Below are 19362 nucleotides of genomic sequence, written 5' to 3' on the forward strand. Positions count from 1 at the left end.
AAAAATGTTGGGTGCTCAATCAGCAAGTTTACTACCATTGCAATAGGGAATAAGCACATAGAGCAAAAATTAAGCTACAACACAACATGTAGGAAAATAGTAAATAATGTATTAGCCACCTTTCTCAAAATAATCTATTATTGCTCAAATAGGACATTTTATTTTTTCACTTATTCTCATTCATCTGATAAATCACTTGTGATTGTCCTGGTTTTGCTATTTGGGTTCTAACATATATCACTTGGGATGTGTAAAGATAGAGTTCCATATTTACGGAGCGGTGCTTCTGACATAAGACCTTCCAGCGCTGAAAGACCTCTACAGGCCCATTCACTTGAATAGGCTGTAACGTATCATCTGTCTTTGGGAGGTGTCTTATGGAGTAATACTGCTTAGTAACCATGGCCAAAACTGTTTATACAGTATCTTTCTGTCATATACTCCATACATATATTAGGTAAATTAAACTGCTAGCTATTTCTGATACAGTTGGCCACTTGAGACTATCAGGATTATTTTCACAGCTGTGTTGAAGTTCTTACATGTTCTATATATAACGTACCATATATGTTCCATTTACCCTATCTGTTTTTCCCTCTCAACTAATATTGCTTTATGTCTGTACGTGTCGTTTCTGTGTGCGTGTGTCTTGTTTTCTGACTTTACAATATCTATTATGCTTTAGACAAATACCCCAGGGAGATTATGTAAAAAAGCCTGGAGATGCCGACTCTTTTTATAGCGACTTGCCTCCCGGAGTCAGCTCAAACTCAGCATCTAGTTCTAAGAAGAGGTCTGCTATTCTGTCGCATTTTCAGATATCTGCCTGTTCCATCCCACATTATTCCATTAGTCAGAACATTTCATTATTTTGCAGAAGGTTTGATTACTTTTTTTTCTTCTTTGTGGAATATTTCTAACGGATACCCCTAATTCTTTGACTTCAAAGTGGCCACTGCAAATGGTGCTATTGTTATTCTTATTTTTGCTAAATCTTTACAGAAGTGCACAGTTTTTTGCTAAATTACAGCACTATTTTGCAACTTTAGCCAGATGTTTGCAAACGTGGCATTATATAAAGGCCGTGTGACCTATGGTCACGTGAACAGTTGTGCGAGAAAAAAACAGCACATTTTGCCTGGTTTGCAAAGTTGCGCAAAAAATGAATGCATCTCTACTCCCTGTACTGGCAGCGGCGCCATCAATGTGCTCAAACTCTATAGCATTCACGTGAGAATGGAGCCATGTTCATTCAGCTCCTTTGGAGTCAAAGAAAATAATTATCATTCATTTTATACAGTGACTTTCCTTAATTGGATGGATTAATTATTGCATGGGTAAATATATTGGCCCATATTTACAAAGCAGTGCTATGACAAAAAAGATAACGTACGGACCATGTACTTGAATGGACCAGAAGATGTCTTACGGCAAGCACCCATTTTAAATATGGCCCTGTATGTTTTATGCATCCAGTGCTGGCGGGCCATGCGTTGCAAGTCGCCAGCACTTAGAGGTTTAGAGGTGGTTACTGTTAAGTGCAGTACTGTTTTCAGTATAACTTGTGATGATGTTCTTTAAAAAATTGCAATGTGTATTGCAGGAGTACCGTATTCTCAAGTCTCAAGAACATTATGCAGATTTCAAAGATGTGCACAGAAGTAGAACCGATGTGCAACTAAATCTCTGACTGTAAAACGTTAATAAAACTGACTTGGGCATTGATAATATGGAGTAAAAAGTGATATACTGTATATATAAATATATATTTATATTTATGTGTATAAATGTGTGTGTGTATATATATATATATATATATATATAAATATATATATATATATATGTATATATATATGTGTGTATATATATGTATATATATATATACATATATATATATATATATATACACACACATATATATCTATAGATATATCTATATATAGATATATATACACATATATGCACACCTCAGCAGCATGAGTGTAAAACAAATAAAATATATATATAAATATTTCACGATGAAGAAGATTCAGCACTGCAGTAATAGTGATCAAAAGATTATATTAATCAAAACCAATAACCAACGTTTCGGTTGCTGTGATGAAGGTCCCTCGGGGGACTGAAACGTTGGTTATTGGCTTTGATTAATATAATCTTTTGATCACTATTACTGCAGTGCGGAGTCTTCTTCATCGTACCTGGTTTGGGTGAAGTGTATATATATATATTTATGAATAAAGCGGAAATAGCCATGTTATAGCCATATAATCCTTTGTAAATCAATATTGCTGACCTGAGGAAGAGAGGAAAACTCTCGAAAGCTTGTCCTATGATATCAATTGTCAGTCCAAATAAAACAGGTATCGCCTAATACTGAAATACTCATTTATTCTGCACACTCAAAAATCAATTCAATCAAATTATAACGTTTAATTTGCCGTCGCCATATTTGGTAATCTACGTTACAGTCCCCGATGGGGACCTTTCTCAAGAGATAAGTCCCTTTTTGGGACCGAAAATGTAGTTTAAAAAAAAAGTTGTGGAATAAAATAAACGTTATAATTTTATCTGCTGGATTATGAGTGTGCTGGTCCTCCATACCGATTCTATTACCTGCCACGCTGCACACGTCGGAGCCCTAACCTTTTCCAGGTGTGCTGCTGGACTTCTGGACCTCTATATATGTATATTTATATATAAACAGATATCTTATAGAAACAAAACAGAAGCACGTTTCTGATTAAACTGGTTTTTGAGTCATGCCCCTCACCACAAAACAATATAATCAGTTGGCTCTCTGAGGTCTAGTGCTCAGGGATTTCTGTAATAAAGAACAATACAAGTTGTTGTAGATCCTCCATCCTTCATATCCTAACGAGTACACTTAGAAAATCAAAGCTTACTGTATGTTGTTACCTTTCAATTACCCGAGTCCTGAAGTAAGCTCCCATTGTATTAGTTGAAAATGAGCAAGTGCTTATTTTGGTTCAAAACAATCATTTGGACCGGTTTTCATGTCCCTTTTGATGAGCCTTGTATACCTGCCCTCCTCATTAAATGATTTAATAGGATGTCTTTATACTTTCCGTCTATTTCATTTTTTTATGTTATTTTTTTTCTCCAAATCTTTTTGTTGTTGTGTATCTAAAGCTTTGTTTTGTGATGTTGGTCAAGCACTAGAAACAGGAGCACTTAAACGCTTGCTGTACCACTGATCATGGAAGATGAAGGGAACCGGTCGTCTCTACTCTGTTTTCAGGTCTAATGGTTTGTCTCACTCGTGGAGTGAAAGGATCCCAGACACAAAACATGTTTCTGATGTCTGTGAGAATGGCCGGCCGAGGAGTAACTCCTGGCAAGGTAAGTTAGGGGTCTGCTCAAACGGGATTTTCACAGAGCAGGAGAGGAGGCTTGGCTTGGCACGATAAAGTTGGAGACCCCTAATTGAGAATCAGCGCTAAATAAAATCTAGTGATGGGGTGGACAACTCCAGTCCTCAAGAGCTGCCAACAGGTCAGGTTTTCAAGATATCCTTGCTTCAGCACAGGTGGCTCAATCAGTTCTTGCTTCAGCACAGGTGGCTGAATAAGTCAGTCTTCGACTAAGTCACTGATTGAGCCACCTGTGCTGAAGCAGGGATATCCTGAAAACCTGACCTGTTAGTGGCCATTGAGGACAGGAGTTGGCCACCCCTGATCTAGTGTTACTGCATTTTATGTACTAGTTTACAACCAATCTTGAAATGAATGCTTTTTTACATGTATTAGTTATCATGTCAACATACGGTAACAATAAAACAAAGCATTGTATGCCAGACTGGCTGTGCAGCATCACTTTTGAATGTGGTGTGATTTGCAGCTGCAGTGACGGCTGATGTGAGCACCCAGCAGTAATGGCAGAGCAGCAATGTTGTGACTGGTTGTACTGGGAAGGTGGGCACCCCCTGCATTCATTTTTTTTTTTCTACCACTTTTACACTCAGCAGACTTTGACTTTTTTTTTTTATGTATCGAGCATATTTGAAAAAAAATAAAAATAAAGCTGTGGAAGAATTTTACTTGTTAAATCTGGTGGTGTTTTTTTCCCCCCCGTATTTCTTCCCATTTTCACAGCCAGGAGACATTGCTAAATAACCCCCTGTACATGACAGCGAGCGGCATTGTATAAAGGTTACATCCAGATGTTCTGTTTATGTCTGACTCATTCCTAATATAGCTAAAGGATTCACGTACTGTATTAGTCCTTTGTTTGGGATTTTTTTCAAATTCAGAAACTCATTTCTTTTGCTTGATATATTTTCATCTGTTTCCTTTTCTTACAGGTAATATAAGTGTCAGCAAAAAAAAACTCAGGGGAAAAAGATTCAGGCCACGTTCTAATTCGACTGAGTAAGTACAGGCACATAAATCGAATTACTCGTGCTTTATTGCGCCAGACAGCGCTGGGCGTGTTTAACACCCTATCCGGCTTTGTTCAAACACAGCTCCAGACAAATGATCAGGTTTATGCTACATACATCATGCTTTTGCATCCATAACATTTACTTTACAGAGAAAATGAAACTGAAAATAGGTATTTATTAATGCTTCCCAGGTAAGATAACAGAAGCAAGAATCTGATTCGTCTCGGATCCAAAATATTCTTTCTTAAATTTTACAATGTAAAAAAAACCCAACGATGACAGAGCTTTCTTATTGGCCTCCAGAACAAGGTTGATCTCGGAGTCCCTATTATTCTCCCGAATGAGTATTCTTGGCTAGGAGACTCCCAGTACAAGTATTTGTGGTATTCAGTACCATAATAGTCTGATTGCACTATGGTCCATTTTTACTAAGCAGTTCTATGCCATAAAAATCCTGCTCACACTCGAAGACGCCTTACAGCCCATTCAAGTCAATAGTAAATATTCAAGCCTTTGTACAACCCCCCAAAACACTGTTCAACAACATAGCGCAACATTTTTGTGTGTGTATCATTTTGCACCTGCCTAAAACGTGCGGAAGGTATTGATGTTCCTCATGTCTGATTCTCCTCTCTTGAGCTGAGAGGTTTACACCACCTCAGGCTTGGTTAATTTAAATGATGCAGTGAGGGGTTAGTCATTAAACTGAGAGTGCAAATCAGGGCACTATTTCTTGGAGACTTCCCTCGACTTCAATGGGAGTTTACGGGCTATAGCGCCCCGATCGGCACCATCACACTTCAATAACTAACCCCTCACAAACTCCTTCTGACTTCAATGGGAGATTCCGTAGAATAGTGCCCCGATCAGCAATTTATTTAATAAATAATCCCCAATAAGAGAGGACATTTGCACAATTTAAAGTAGCCAACTTTGACATATCCTATTATAATATTGTTATAATATAGCACCTGAGCAACTCCCCTTACAGCTTCAAAATCCCTCCGTAAAGGGCTCACTGATGAAATTGGAGCAATCTTGACACAAATTACCTTCTTTTATGTCAATATGAAATTAGTGTTGTTAGTGTCAACTTGAGGTCATAATGCTCACTTGTGACCCTTGATAGATAGATAGATAGATAGATAGATAGATAGATAGATAGATAGATATGTAACGGCTGGACCCCCCTTGTCTGACCCACCCAATCTCACATTGGCCCGTGTGGTCTAACCGGTCCCCATTACAAGGTCGTGTATGGTGGTGCACCTGCAAGTAACAGGACTCCTGAGTCTCCCGCTTGGTGTTATAGAGGATATCATCAGGACAGGTATCTGAGGTAGTGGTTACGAGTCCAACTTACTTCACGTGCAGCGCCTCCACCTCATCAGGATCTGTGCTTCCGCAGGGAGATTGTCCTGGTGAGGAACTCCTTCTCGGTGGTGACTGCCACTGTAGAGTAATCTCACACTCACACAGCGGGAATATCTTTGAACACGACATCTTTATTGTAGGCTGGGATGTAGCAGACTGCCCCATGCAGCTGCTGGCTCTAGCCGCACATCTCTCCGTGCTGTCCCTTTGCCAGGTACGCCCTCCCGTATTGAAGTGGAATTCCCTTTCTCCTAGGGAGATCACCACTGAGCCAGGTCCCTGGACACAGTGTGGCTTAGACAGACTCTATCGGTCACTCTGCTACCGCTAGTTACAGCACTAGGGTCACAAAAGTATTCCTCCAATCCCTTATGCAGGAGCATACATTTTACCAGCTGCTTCACACAACTGCTGGTTAACACAACACTAACTGACAGTGTTGTGCCCTTTATACCTCAGGGGGCAGGCGCATCTCTGATGTCACTATCCAGGGACTCAGAGCATACAGCCACTCCCTTCCTTACACAGGGCACACCAGGGTGTGAGGGAAAACCTCCATAACTACTGTTGGCAGGCCTGTACTTACCAGGACTTACTGCCAACAGGGAAGATGTATGCAGTCATTATTATGCATAGCTACATACTCCCCCTGGTTAATACCCACCGTCCCGGCTGGGACCTAAATTTGGTGTACCTTGCGCCAGGAAACACTGCAAAAGAACACACAAATAACATGGCAAACATCATCACATTGACATAATAATGCAAGCCCATCTCACTACTGACCAGCAGGGAGCACTAAAGAAAAAGCAGACCACTCTAATTTGGCACTCAATAATAATGTCGCGGATCTGGCTTCTTCACCTCCCGCCCCGCGGCATCATGCACAGTCACGCTGTATTCCCGTGGTACCCCTCGCTCATTGCAATACACCACTTTGTGCATGTACACACTGCGTCCTATCTTCCAGACCCGCATAAGTTGGGACACCCTCTGCTCGGCCTGCATTCCTCTAATGGCTCCCCCTTTATTTACGATATAGTGCTGGATATCGTTTTTAAGCCATCTCTCCCTATTCTCCTCTATCTCTCTTATTAGAGGTTCCGGGACATACGGGTAATCAAGCCCATGCGACCTCCTGTATTTAGCCACAACAGCCCGTTCAGCTCGGCAAGCCCTGGTCAACTTACTTTCGCCAGCCGCCCCGGGAAGCACCCATGACAGGGGCTCATCGGTCTCTACCGGGTCATCCAACCCTGCGGACCCCTTTGGGATAATAAGGCCTGCCTGGATGCGATCCCACCTTACCCTTAGGGCCCTAAGGTATGCCTCGTCATCAAAGTCACCGGCAGCCCACCAGTGATCAACCACCCCCTCCCTTTCTAGGATAAAACGGGTGCGGTCGAACCAAGCAACATACGCCTCGTACAACGGGGCCCACCACCTAGTCTCCTTCCGTTCTTCGGAGCTAGGTTCTATAGACTCCTCTATTGACTCCTCATCAGGCCCACCCGAAGATACCCCGGACGTACCCTCAGATCGCCCCACTTGGCTCTTACTCTGTGACCAGTGTCCGCCCTCAATACCCAGCGCACTATAACTCTCGCTGGCCATCGACCCATGTCGAGTAATCCTCCCTCCACCCTCCGATCCACTATCGGATGTTCCCCAGTCCAGGCTTCCAGTCCGTTCCTGGATAGGACCCCGGGAATCCCTTGACACCCCCAAACTAGAAGTGACAGGGACAGGAGCTTTAACTAGGGCCTTGGGACTAACTTTGGGAGTGGCCAGGGTTGGGGGACGGGACCGGACAGTAGGCATTGACAGGGTTACGACCTGCTCTCCAGCAATACCTGCCTTAACTTCGCCACAAAGTCCTTTCTTGACTCCAGCAGCTGGGCTTCTTGTTCTGAAACTCGAACGCCCGCTCCCCCTGGTAGTAGGGGATCGGCTTCCGCTGCTCGACCGCAGAGGCGCTGTCATCTCCTACTCGATGCCGCTCTGCTCGTCCGGACTCTCCTCCGCACACGCACGTGCTGCGACGCTTTCTTGGGTTGGATCCCCAATCGGGATCTCTTCCTCCACGAGGACATCTGGCAACGCCCGTCTGCTGCGCGATCCAGCCTGGCTCTGGACTCGCTCTTCCTTCTCCTCCACCCCCTGGGTCTGCGACAGGCACGGTGTCATCTTAGTACCTCGCAGGGTCGGGGTGGATCGACCTCCTTCCGATCCACTAGTCACCACGGCAGTGGGACTCCGGCGATCAGGTGGTCGCGGTACTGGAGACACTCGACTCCGTGTCTCCACACCACGGGGAATGGCATCTCTCCATGGCGTACCAATAGTATGACAGTCTCTCTTGATGACCATCTTAGTCGACAGCCTAGCACACTCCTCGTCCGAGGATTCCACTTGACAATTCGGCCGAGGCATCCCAGTAGGAGACCGGCGATGGGCTCCTCGGTGATCACTTCTCCGATGGCTGGGTTTCTCCGTCGGGAGCACCGAACCTGACTCCGACTCCGCGGGACCTGCACTCTCATTCCATAGTGCTCCCGGCTGCTCGTCGATCGGCATTGGGACATTTCCTGCTACTCCCACCGCTTGTACCGGTACAAAAGTGGTCATGGGCCACATGTACTGCAGTCCACAGTGGGGGCATCGGGCCTCGCTGCCCACGGCTCCGCCCGGCAGTCTGCACTGCAGGCAAAGACATGCCACAGTCTCCACACCCTCTACCCGGATGATCAGGAAGCCTCCTGGAGCCGAGTAGGGATGAGTAGAGATCAACGGACTCTGGTCCACTTTATCAGCAACTGCAGCCATATTCACCAGCGGAGGCACTCGTTTCAGAGGTCTGTACTGGTCAATGGCTCTTCGCAACTGAAGGGCATGGGCTGATTTAGCAACCCCTCCTCCTACTTTCTCTGTCGACATCCGGTGGAACTGCAAACCACTCCCCCTGGTTGAAACTAGGGGGATGTCTCGTAGACTTGTAGGCTGACCCAGCACTGGGGCAGAGTGAGTCATAGTCCATGAGGGCGCGGCTCCAGCTTTCGCGCCAAACTCCCCATCGGGGTGGAGTTTTCTCGTTGGCGCCAATCCTGGCCAACAATTAGCAAACTGCAAAGTTGCAAGACTTTCTGCAGCATGCCCACGCGGTGTCCCGGGAACGCGGGAACCGCCATCTTGGTAAGTATTGTCCTTTTTCCCATTGGAGGTAGCGTCTGGCTGTTTGTTAATTGGGGTATAACAAAGTCCATTTCGTTCCTCCCATCGGATAACACTGTCATGCTCATTATTCTCAGGGGTATCATCCCGAGAACAAAAACATGATAAACACGGCGCAGCCACGGCTTTCACGCCATTCCACAACAAGCTCACAAAAGTCTCTTCTGTAGCTTGTTCTTCGTCCACGCACAGTTCATATGCGTGTTCTTCCTCTGACCGCAATCCTGGACCTTCTGCTCTATGCAGATCCTCCATTCTTGCGGTTCTCTCTCCCCGCCATCCTGGACCTTCTACTCTGTGCAGATCCTCCATTCTGACGGTTCTCTCTCCCTGCCATCCTGGACCTTCTGCTCTGTGCAGATCCTCCATTTTGACAGGTCTCTCTCCCTGCCATCCTGGATCTTCTGCTCTGTGCAGATCCTCCATTTTGACAGGTCTCTCTTGATCGTTGAACACTGATTTCCTGTACGTGGAGCTCCGCTCTGCGGGGCAGCTACCACATCCGTACAATAAACATGCCTTGTGCACCACCTTGTGTACCTAACGTAGATCTGACTCGTGTTTGCACTACCTCAGGCTAGGCTCACTCTTTCTGTGTCTACTGTAACACGTTCCTCCAGTCTGTGCTCCTTGGTAAGTGGTCTGGAATGGAGACTAGAGTACTCTGGCTCTTCCATGCAGTACTTTGGGCGTCGACCTACTTTTGGCTAGCCTAGTGCGGACCCTTCCAGAATTCCTGCCCTAAGTTACCAGTTTACCCCTTCAGCGCTACCTCAAGGCGACTAGAACAGCAATAGCCCCCGGCTCCAGACTCACTAACCCCTTATGGATCCCAAGGCGTCTTTGCGGCCTGCAGCTCCAGCAGCTCCCCGACTACCCCTGGTTCCGTCCCACGCAGCACAAAGTGGCAGCAGACACTTTCCCTGTTTCCTAATGTGTGCCTAGCAAAAGCCTGTCCTGTTAACAGGTCTCTCAGCAGCGCCTCCAAATGTAACGGCTGGACCCCCCTTGTCTGACCCACCCAATCTCACATTGGCCCGTGTGGTCTAACCGGTCCCCATTACAAGGTCGTGTATGGTGGTGCACCTGCAAGTAACAGGACTCCTGAGTCTCCCGATTGGTGTTATAGAGTATATCATCAGGACAGGTATCTGAGGTAGTGGTTACGAGTCCAACTTACTTCACGTGCAGCGCCTCCACCTCATCAGGATCTATGCTTCCGCAGGGAGATTGTCCTGGTGAGGAACTCCTTCTTGGTGGTGACTGCCACTGTAGAGTAATCTCACACTCACACAGCGGGAATATCTTTGAACACGACATCTTTATTGTAGGTTGGGATGTAGCAGACTGCCCCATGCAGCTGCTGGCTCTAGCCGCACATCTCTCCGTGCTGTCCCTTTGCCAGGTACGCCCTCCCGTATTGAAGTGGGATTCCCTTTCTCCTAGGGAGATCACCACTGAGCCAGGTCCCTGGACACAGTGTGGCTTAGACAGACTTGATTGGTCACTCTGCTACCGCTAGTTACAGCACTAGGGTCACAAAAGTATTCCTCCAATCCCTTATGCAGGAGCATACATTTTACCAGCTGCTTCACACAACTGCTGGTTAACACAACACTAACTGACAGTGTTGTGCCCTTTATACCTCAGGGGGCAGGCGAATCTCTGATGTCACTATCCAGGGACTCAGAGCATACAGCCACTCCCTTCCTTACACAGGGCACCACACCAGGGTGTGAGGGAAAACCTCCATAACTACTGTTGGCAGGCCTGTACTTACCAGGACTTACTGAAAACAGGGAAGATGTATGCAGTCATTATTATGCATGGCTACAGATAGATAGATAGATAGATAGATAGATAGATAGATAGATAGATAGATAGATAGATAGATAGATAGATAGATAGATAGATAGATAGATAGATCCTAAAGTATTTATCCATGTAAGCAAAGTGGTGTTTATATGGTTGTACAGTGGAGATCAATTATTCTGCGGGGATTTTTTCCCCCTATGTATAAAACAGTGGTTATTAACTCATGTTAATATGAAAACCATGTGTTGGACGCATTCATTTCAAATTTGTTGATAGGCATATTTGTGATCTAATATGAGTTTCCTGTGATAATGTTATGGAATTACAGATCTTCCAAAATACAATAATTAGAACATCTCACTCACTTAAAAGAACTGGTAGGAACAATATTGTTTATAAACCCTGGGATAGGAAACCCCGTTTACATGTGCTGGATGGGAAATGGATTACTTGTTGGCACATACACTAGTGATTGGCCAAACCATCACTGTTAACACCTCTGTTGTTCTACTTCAGAAATGGTGTTGGTATCTGATTGCCACAAGACTTGTCACCTTTCCCATGTAGGAGTCACAAACTAAGGGACACATTACTGATTAGCATCATTGTTTTCATGGAATTACATGTAACATAGTTTTAAGTTAATAATACATACAGAAATGTAAATAAATAATTATAATTTGGGTAACAAAAATGTAACAAATATCCAAATATTTGGATGTTTTTTTTCCATTTCTCAGTGATAAGTTTTAAACAGCTGACTTAACCTCGGTATTCAACTGTGCAGAACAACTTTGATTACCAGCAAATTCTTCATATTCTGTAGCTGCTCAGTCATTTTTACCTATTCGTGTTTGCATTGTTATTTTTATTTCCATTTCAGCTGATCCTCCATACAAAACATGCTACCTATATATAGTGGCCTTTTGAACGGCCTAAATATTTGTTCAGGCTTTCAGAGAGCAAACCTGCGCACGCTGTCTGCTTAAATCACTGTGGATTGGGGCTCTTGATATATTGGCTCTTTCATTCATTGTTGGTGAACTCCCATGAAATATTCCTGTGACCATGCTTTGAGACACTTCTCTATTCTATTAAAAAAGCATTGTATACTTTCTCATTTAACTCAAAATACTATGCAAAGTCAGAAAGTCAAGCATGTGGGTGACAATTGCTAGTGTTCTGTACAGTGTACAGTAGGAACGAGGAGGGCAACCCTGTCGCCAATCACCACAAGTGGCGAATTGGCCATGAAAGTGTGGCTACATTGAAAAATAGATTGCCCACCTCTGCAGTAGGGTCACTGCAGGGTATAATAAGCATACATAAATCACACAAGCAGCTTTTATACACAATTTACACATCCTCTTCAGCTTGATTATCTGGCGTTTATATTAACATCAGTCGATTTAAGTGAGCTGCTACTAGTCAAATGCTTCTCACCCACACTGCAATTTTCATGTAAGCGCACTCCAAATGTGGCTCAAAATGGATATTTATGATAACATCACACTAACATATTCCCCTACTAGAACAATATGGGTAACAAAACAAGTCATAGAAGACAGCATACATCATTAGGTGTAAGGGCATCAAAGCTGTTTGTCTCATACGGATTCAGACAGCTCTATGTGTCTATCAAGGCAAAAGTGAAGCAATTTTGGGGCAAAGAAATGGCATAAAATGTATGAATAAATAAATAAAATCCTATTGATTGCAACAGGGCTTTTTTCTTTGATACCTATGGTGCAGATTTGCCACAGAATTGCTCCCTTTATGCCTTGATACATATGCCGCAGAGAATTAAACTTCACTTCAGACATGTCAACTCTCACTGTGCAAACTGCAAAATTTGCCGGTTTGTACTAAAACAAATTGTGGAAGAAACGACAAAGTTGACACACAATGTGCTGGCTCATATGACCCTGATGTGCAAGGTTGTATGAATAATGTTTGGTTCACATTGGTCATGTGACCTGTTGTTTTTAGATAAAATAAATGACAACAATTGTGACATTTTGAATTTTTCATACGCTTACCCGTCTGCAAAATTTCCACAGTATGTGCTAAATAAAATGCAACCAGTTTGCACATGTCTGTTTGGGACCAGTCTAACTCATTTGTAATGTCAGTGTGCTCATAAACTAGCTCTCACTGATTAAAATCAATGTTTTCCATGAACATAAAATATTTTGGTCCACAATCCACAAATCTCAGTGTTTTGCATTCCTTGATGATTGACAACTCTGCTTTGTTCAACATAAGACAATATAATACAGTTATTCTTGTTTAGAACACTAGATAAACACACTTTTCTGAATGATACAGTCACAGTGCCCTGAATTACTCAAGTTTCATTTGCATCTGAGGCACAATAGGATGAAGTGACTTGCCCAAGAACACACAGTTCAATTTCTCACTTCCCAGTCTAGACCACAAGGCTACTCCTTCACTTGATGTGATGCTGTTAGGTATACATTATATATATTGAGTTCTGAGAGCTCAAACACCATGTCAGTATATGTAACCCATTCAGCTGGCCAGTCACTGCCTCTTTGAAATGTGGCTGTAAGCGTGACATCATTCAATAAGATAACCAATTAAGAGACTAAACTTGCAAATTGGAAATATTCCTCCACTCCCCAGGTGGGCTCTAAATAAAACACTGTTATTCAACTCCGAATTAAGAACATTACTACGAAAATGGTGGTAGGAGTACATGCAAACGAATAACATTATTATTACATCATACACAGTAATACTGTACTCATGCGGGAAGTTTCTAAAGTAGTAATTCGCGGGAATTGGTCTCTTTTGTATCTAGAAAAAAAGCTAAAATGGAAAAAGAGACAATCCTATTATCTGAAATACAGGAATTAGAACAGCAACACTTAAGTATTCTGGGAGGAAAAACATTTCTACCAAACTCACAAAACCTAGAGGCTAATTGCAACTTTTACCAATTTGAATACTTAATTAAATGTACTAGATACAAATGTTATGAACATGACAATAAACCCTGCTGTCTTTTTACTTTGCAATTAAAAAAGATTGGAATTGAGTAATAGAATCCCTCAGCTGAGAACCCAATGTGGAATCTATGTAAATTAGTTTGCAAAAACAATTAGAGCATGCATGTATCCAGCGCTACAAGAAACTATATGGCTTAGTTTTATTCCTCACAACCTGAAGTTTTTACATATTCAGATACTATAATATTGTCTAGACATACTAAAATGCAGCGCTAGCAATTAGAGGCTGAAATTTACGTTAAACAAGCAACAGTAGAAATGGTAAGGCTGCAGGCCCCAATGGATTCCCAGGGGGATATTACACTTTAATGAGATCATATTTCCCTAATTTTGTGTAATGTTTTTTGAAATAATACACTTACAGGTGATTTATTACCAGACTCCATGTATATTGCTACAGTTACCGCTTCATAACAAAGGAAAGAACGCTCTAAACAGTGCTAGCTATAGGCCTATAGTACGCTTAATCACAGATACTAAAATCCTGGCGAAAATAATGGCATGTAGACTAAAAGAAATGTTGCCATCTTTGGCCCAGACCCCCAAAAGGGTGAAAAGCTTTAGCACACCTTTCCTCCCATTCTTCTGAAAACAATATTCTGGCTATAAAACGAATTATAGTGAATCCAGTTTGATACGGTTGACGCAAGAAGCTTCAGAAGCTAGTCAGAATTTCCCATACCAGTTTGAGAAATCACAACGTTTTCAAACAAAATAACGCAATGTCTGCAGTCATGGGGAGATGTTGTTAAGTCCGGGTGGTGAAGAATGTCAGCCTTTAAAATGATGATATTACCCCAAATCAATCCTATATTACTTCTCCATTCTGTCAATTAAACCCCCCCCCCAAGCCCTCCCCCCACTAGCCTTATATTTACTTTTTTTAAATTTTTTTAAGTTCTGAGACATTTTGTGTGTATTGGAAGAAACCTAGAATAAAATGGTAAATTCTCTGTGGGTGGTGGTGCATGACCGTTCTTAGTTGGTGGAATGGTTTGTCTGGTTAATTCCGATAACGAACGAGATTCCTCCATGCTCACTATTTACGGGACCCCCAGCTTGACTCCTCTCACTTGGGGCCCGTCGTAACCGTTCCTACCACGGTACAATAAGTCTTTAAACTATTATGCTATTGTAGCGTGAGGGTGTTTTAAAAATAAAATAAAAATAACCTTCCTTCTAGCAGGCTCAAATCTGTTGGTTCCCGGTCTCCTATCCCCCGCTCGGTGCTGGAGGATTCACACTATATTAGGCAGCCAATGCCTGTATCTATACTTACCACAGACATTGGCTCACTAACTACTATGTAACTGTTGTCACCACGGTACATAACAGGTCAACAAGTGCCGCTGCCTGCGGGACATTGTCCTAACCCCCAGTATTTTATAATATTGTATACCAATAAACATTCTTTTATATTTAACACGTATACTCTTCAATTTTATGGGGCTGTTTTGTTTTCTTCTAGCATTTATAATGTTTCATACTACTATTCTCACATGAGATTATATTATTATTATTATTATATCACTATTATGGTTTTGAGTGCAAGTAAATTGGGGACTTTCTGATCCACTAATTTCATCTGGATTTAGTGATTTTCAGTTTCTTTTTATATTGCTTTATTTCCCCTAGTGCACCAACTGTATTGTAAACTCCATCAGGAGCGATCACGTAACCCGAATTGCCGGAAGTCCAGCATTGTCATGCCAAGGACTGGCCATCGCATTCGAAATTATTGTCTCATAAGCTTTCTAAACAGAAAATTTTCTATCTTTGGAATGCAGTATTAGCAGCTTTTTAACAGGTAGGGAATTAGTATGAGGTATAGTAAGGTATGGCAGCATTAGTCAGTCAATTTGACTATTAGATGGTTACTGTTGACAGAGATTACATTAAAAATAAATTGTTTTTACATTTTTAGATTTTAAAACTCCTTCCTTTTTACACAGTTGCAAAGAAATATAAATGTTGTAAACAAAACAAGTTGTTCAAAAGAAAATAGTTATTTAATGCGTATCTTAGACTTTAACACTGATAAAGCTATGCTGCTGTGATTTGTCAAGATCACCAAAAATCAATGCATAATACATTTCTTCTCAGAATGTAGTTATTGTTTATGATAGGCAAAACTGTAAAAATTCCTGGCATTAATGAATTGCCTGCTCTCTGATTGGTCGAAATTGCAGGCATTGTTCATTCAGTAATAGCCCAGAATTGTTGGCACCTTGCCTAGTTTTCATTTTGAGCCAATCAGCTGGTGAGTTTAGAGTGGGTGGAGCTGCAGAGAGGTGTGATTATAGCTAATTGCTTTCTTAAAATATCAGCATGTTCAACAAGTCAAATGAAGTAAGGAGCATCAATCCTGGAATATATCTCTTTTCACGACATAAACTCAGCATGCTCTTTTATTGTGGGGGAATCATGACTTGACATCAGCACAATGCTTTGGACTCTCCTGAGCCTTTTCTCGAGCCTTTTCTCAAGCCCCAGACATTGCTATGCTAATGTAGTCATCTTTTCATCATCATAAAAGGCAACAAGGAAGTGGGGGAGCACACTTCCATATATAAGCACCCTATACATTTGCTTTCCTTTTTCAATGTTATTTGTCAGATGTTTCTTCTCACTTTTTATTTTCTTTATAATTGTGTTGTTTGGCTTTCTTATGTAATGAATAATACAGGCAGAGTAACTCCTTCCCGTGCAGAGAATACAATCTGTTTCTAGTCCTACAGGACAGAGAGAAAGTAACCTCTCTTCATTAATGGCTCTCCCCCTTGTACTGATCATTTGATATCTGAGGGTCCTCAATACTGTATGGTTCTTCTTTAGCCACATGACCAATCCTCCAATAGCATATTGATCACGACAGTTGTTATGATAGTGTACGAGTTTGACTTCACTTGTACATTTAATAATCCACAGTATCCTTTCGGCCACTGTAGTTGATGAGCAAATTAAAGAAATCAGTACAGCTAAAACAAAATATTTTTAATTGATTAACTTAGTCCTTTGTGGATCCATTAACTGGCACGCTTTAGTTGATTATGGTTCTTTATTGACAGAACATGGCATATAGGGCGCTGTGGGCTCTATTCACTAGAGAGTCACTGCTTACTGTATCTTTAGCATTCATTCAAGTGAATTGATCACAGCTATACATTCCATTTATAGTATATCCAGACTGATTTACTGCTTCAAAGACTATAAAGTAATTCATATTCCATTTTCATTGTTTTAGCCAAGTGCAACACACTTTTGTGAGGTTTCACATATCTGAAGCGCATTTCTTGGGCTGAATAGATTAATTGGAGCTCAAAGAATGAGGACAAGATAGACTAAAGATAACAGTCAATAAATCAACCAATGTCCTTATTAGTGACATGTCAAGTATTTCCTCCCGTATTCCTCCTATTGCTCCATTGAACCACATATTTATTAAACCTTTAAAAAGTAATGAAATAAATGGGGTCTTAGACTTCACAGTAGGTAAGCAAATATGCAGATTAGCTAATCCAGGTATCTGCTGTCAGGTTCTGTGTTTCTATGTTTAGCAATTAAGTCACCACTGTGTCTTCTATTTATAATAACACCTTTTAGCACTAACTTTCTAATGCTTACTTTCATTTCCAAAAAAGGGAGAAAGGATATTTATTTTTGGCTTTGTTGTGTTGGATGGCCCCAAGTTCCACTGTTGTCCCTTAAATATATCCAGTCATATTTACTAACCCATAAGGCACCTTATGGCTCATTCATTTAAATGTGATGTAAGGTATTTTATAGCTTGGCTCTGTTTAGTAAATCTGGGCCATTGTCTGTTGTCTGTATTATTTACAGTGGGTTGTGCTTTACATATGTAGCATACTCCATTTTCCACAGCAATACACACATTTAGACTATCTTTATCACAGAATAGCAGAGGTTCCATAGAATTCAGTGCTCCATATTGCACGTTATCTTGATGATAACGTGAATATATTCAAGGGCAGGTGTGCAGATGTTCAGTTCGACTTAAAAGGCTAATTTGCAGATGGTCCATGCCATTGAATATTCTTGTCTGTTATGTTTTGATACATCAAGATACACTGACTGAACTAACTGCACCAATCTAATGGAATGTTTGTGACATTTATAATTATTCTGTGGTGTATATATTATCACACAGACTACATTTGTAGATACTCTGTACAAATGGGACTATCGCATAAAATTAACAAAAGACCAAAGTGGGAATAAGTACTCAAAAATGGAGGGTCTGGGAAGAAAGACCAGGAGGGGCCACAACATTGCTCATTAAGAGAATTGCAGTACTCACTAGAATACAGCTTTCTGCATACAAGGATAGTGCAGAGAACAACATACCTAGTAACCCTTTCCTCCTATGATTGCAACTACTTTATGCGGTACCTGACCAATTTCTAAATGTCTACTCAAGAATGGCGAGACATTCCAATTTGCTCTAGTGACTTTATTTAGATTAGTGGCACTCCTGATATATCATTTATTATTGACGGCCTTTTTGCATTTTGTCTTCATTTTTTTTCTGAGGATAAGAACTGTGTTAAGGGAATTGGACCCAATACAGTGTATTTCTGAACTGCCTTACCTGTTCTGAGACTTCCTGTATACCCAGTGGAAGGAAAGGATAGCTGAGGGATATCTGTGCTCTTTTTTTGTTTTTACTTTTTCCCCCCTACAATTTGTTCTAAATATAACAATATCTGAGGCTGCGTCCATAGAAGGACAAGCAGCGCTGAGCCGTGCAGACGCTCCGCGCTGAGCCCCTGCATCCTCAATGAGGATGCCTTGAGAGGGGGCTCACGCGTGCGTCCGCAGGCGTGCTGAGGCTTTGGAATTTTCAGCCGAGCGCCAAGCTGTTTTTCAGCGCGCTGTCGGCTGAAAACATCCAATCAGCCTGAAGCAGCGTCAACGTCACGGCGCCGTGACGTCGGCGCCGTGACGTTGACGTCAGTGCGTCGCGGGCGATTGGCCCAGCGACGTCACTGCCCGCCTCCAACCACCTCCCCCCGGCTCCCTTCGCGCACGCTGGCTCGCCTGCAAGTCCATGGAATCGCGCTGACTTCAGCAGGCGAGCCTCGGCGTCAGCGCACCTCCGCTCTGCTGAACCCTCTATGGCCCCGGCCTTAGATGTTTTTGTTAACCTTCTTTAAATACAGTTACACTTGTTTGAGTGCTTATTGCCTGTTTGGTCTTGTGTATGTTTTATAAATGTAGCCCTGGTAGGGAAGAAGGGCTGTTAATATAGAGCAGGGCTGCTCAACTCCTGTCCTCATGACACCCCAACAGGTCAGGTTTTAAGGCTATCCCAGCTTCAGCACAGGTGGCTCAATCTTTGACTGGGCCACTGATTGAGCCGCCTGTGCAGAAGCTCCACGCTGATTGGATGTTTTCAGCCGACAGCGCGCTGAAAAACAGCTTGGCGCTCGGCTGAAAACTCCAGCGCCTCAGCACGCCTGCGGACGCTCGCGTGAGCCCCCTCTAAAG

The 19362-nt window shown here is 42.5% G+C and overlaps 1 protein-coding gene across 9 annotated transcripts in view; it reads left to right on the plus strand.

The window, feature by feature from the left end:
• ADAM22 (ADAM metallopeptidase domain 22) overlaps positions 1-19362 on the plus strand; it is a 280087-nt gene that overhangs the window by 234650 nt on the left and 26075 nt on the right. For 5 of the 9 annotated variants that reach the window (XM_075587468.1, XM_075587460.1, XM_075587462.1 and 2 more), the window contains 3 exons: positions 686-880; positions 3260-3360; positions 4322-4388. In XM_075587468.1, coding sequence (XP_075443583.1) covers positions 686-880; positions 3260-3360; positions 4322-4388 — 363 coding nt within the window. Of the gene's footprint in view, positions 1-685; positions 881-3174; positions 3361-4321; positions 4393-19362 lie in introns of those variants that run through there. The other 4 variants (XM_075587463.1, XM_075587465.1, XM_075587464.1 and 1 more) reach the window with 4 other exon arrangements.

Source organism: Ascaphus truei, chromosome 2 (assembly GCF_040206685.1).
Source record: "Ascaphus truei isolate aAscTru1 chromosome 2, aAscTru1.hap1, whole genome shotgun sequence".
Taxonomy (NCBI): domain Eukaryota; kingdom Metazoa; phylum Chordata; class Amphibia; order Anura; family Ascaphidae; genus Ascaphus; species Ascaphus truei.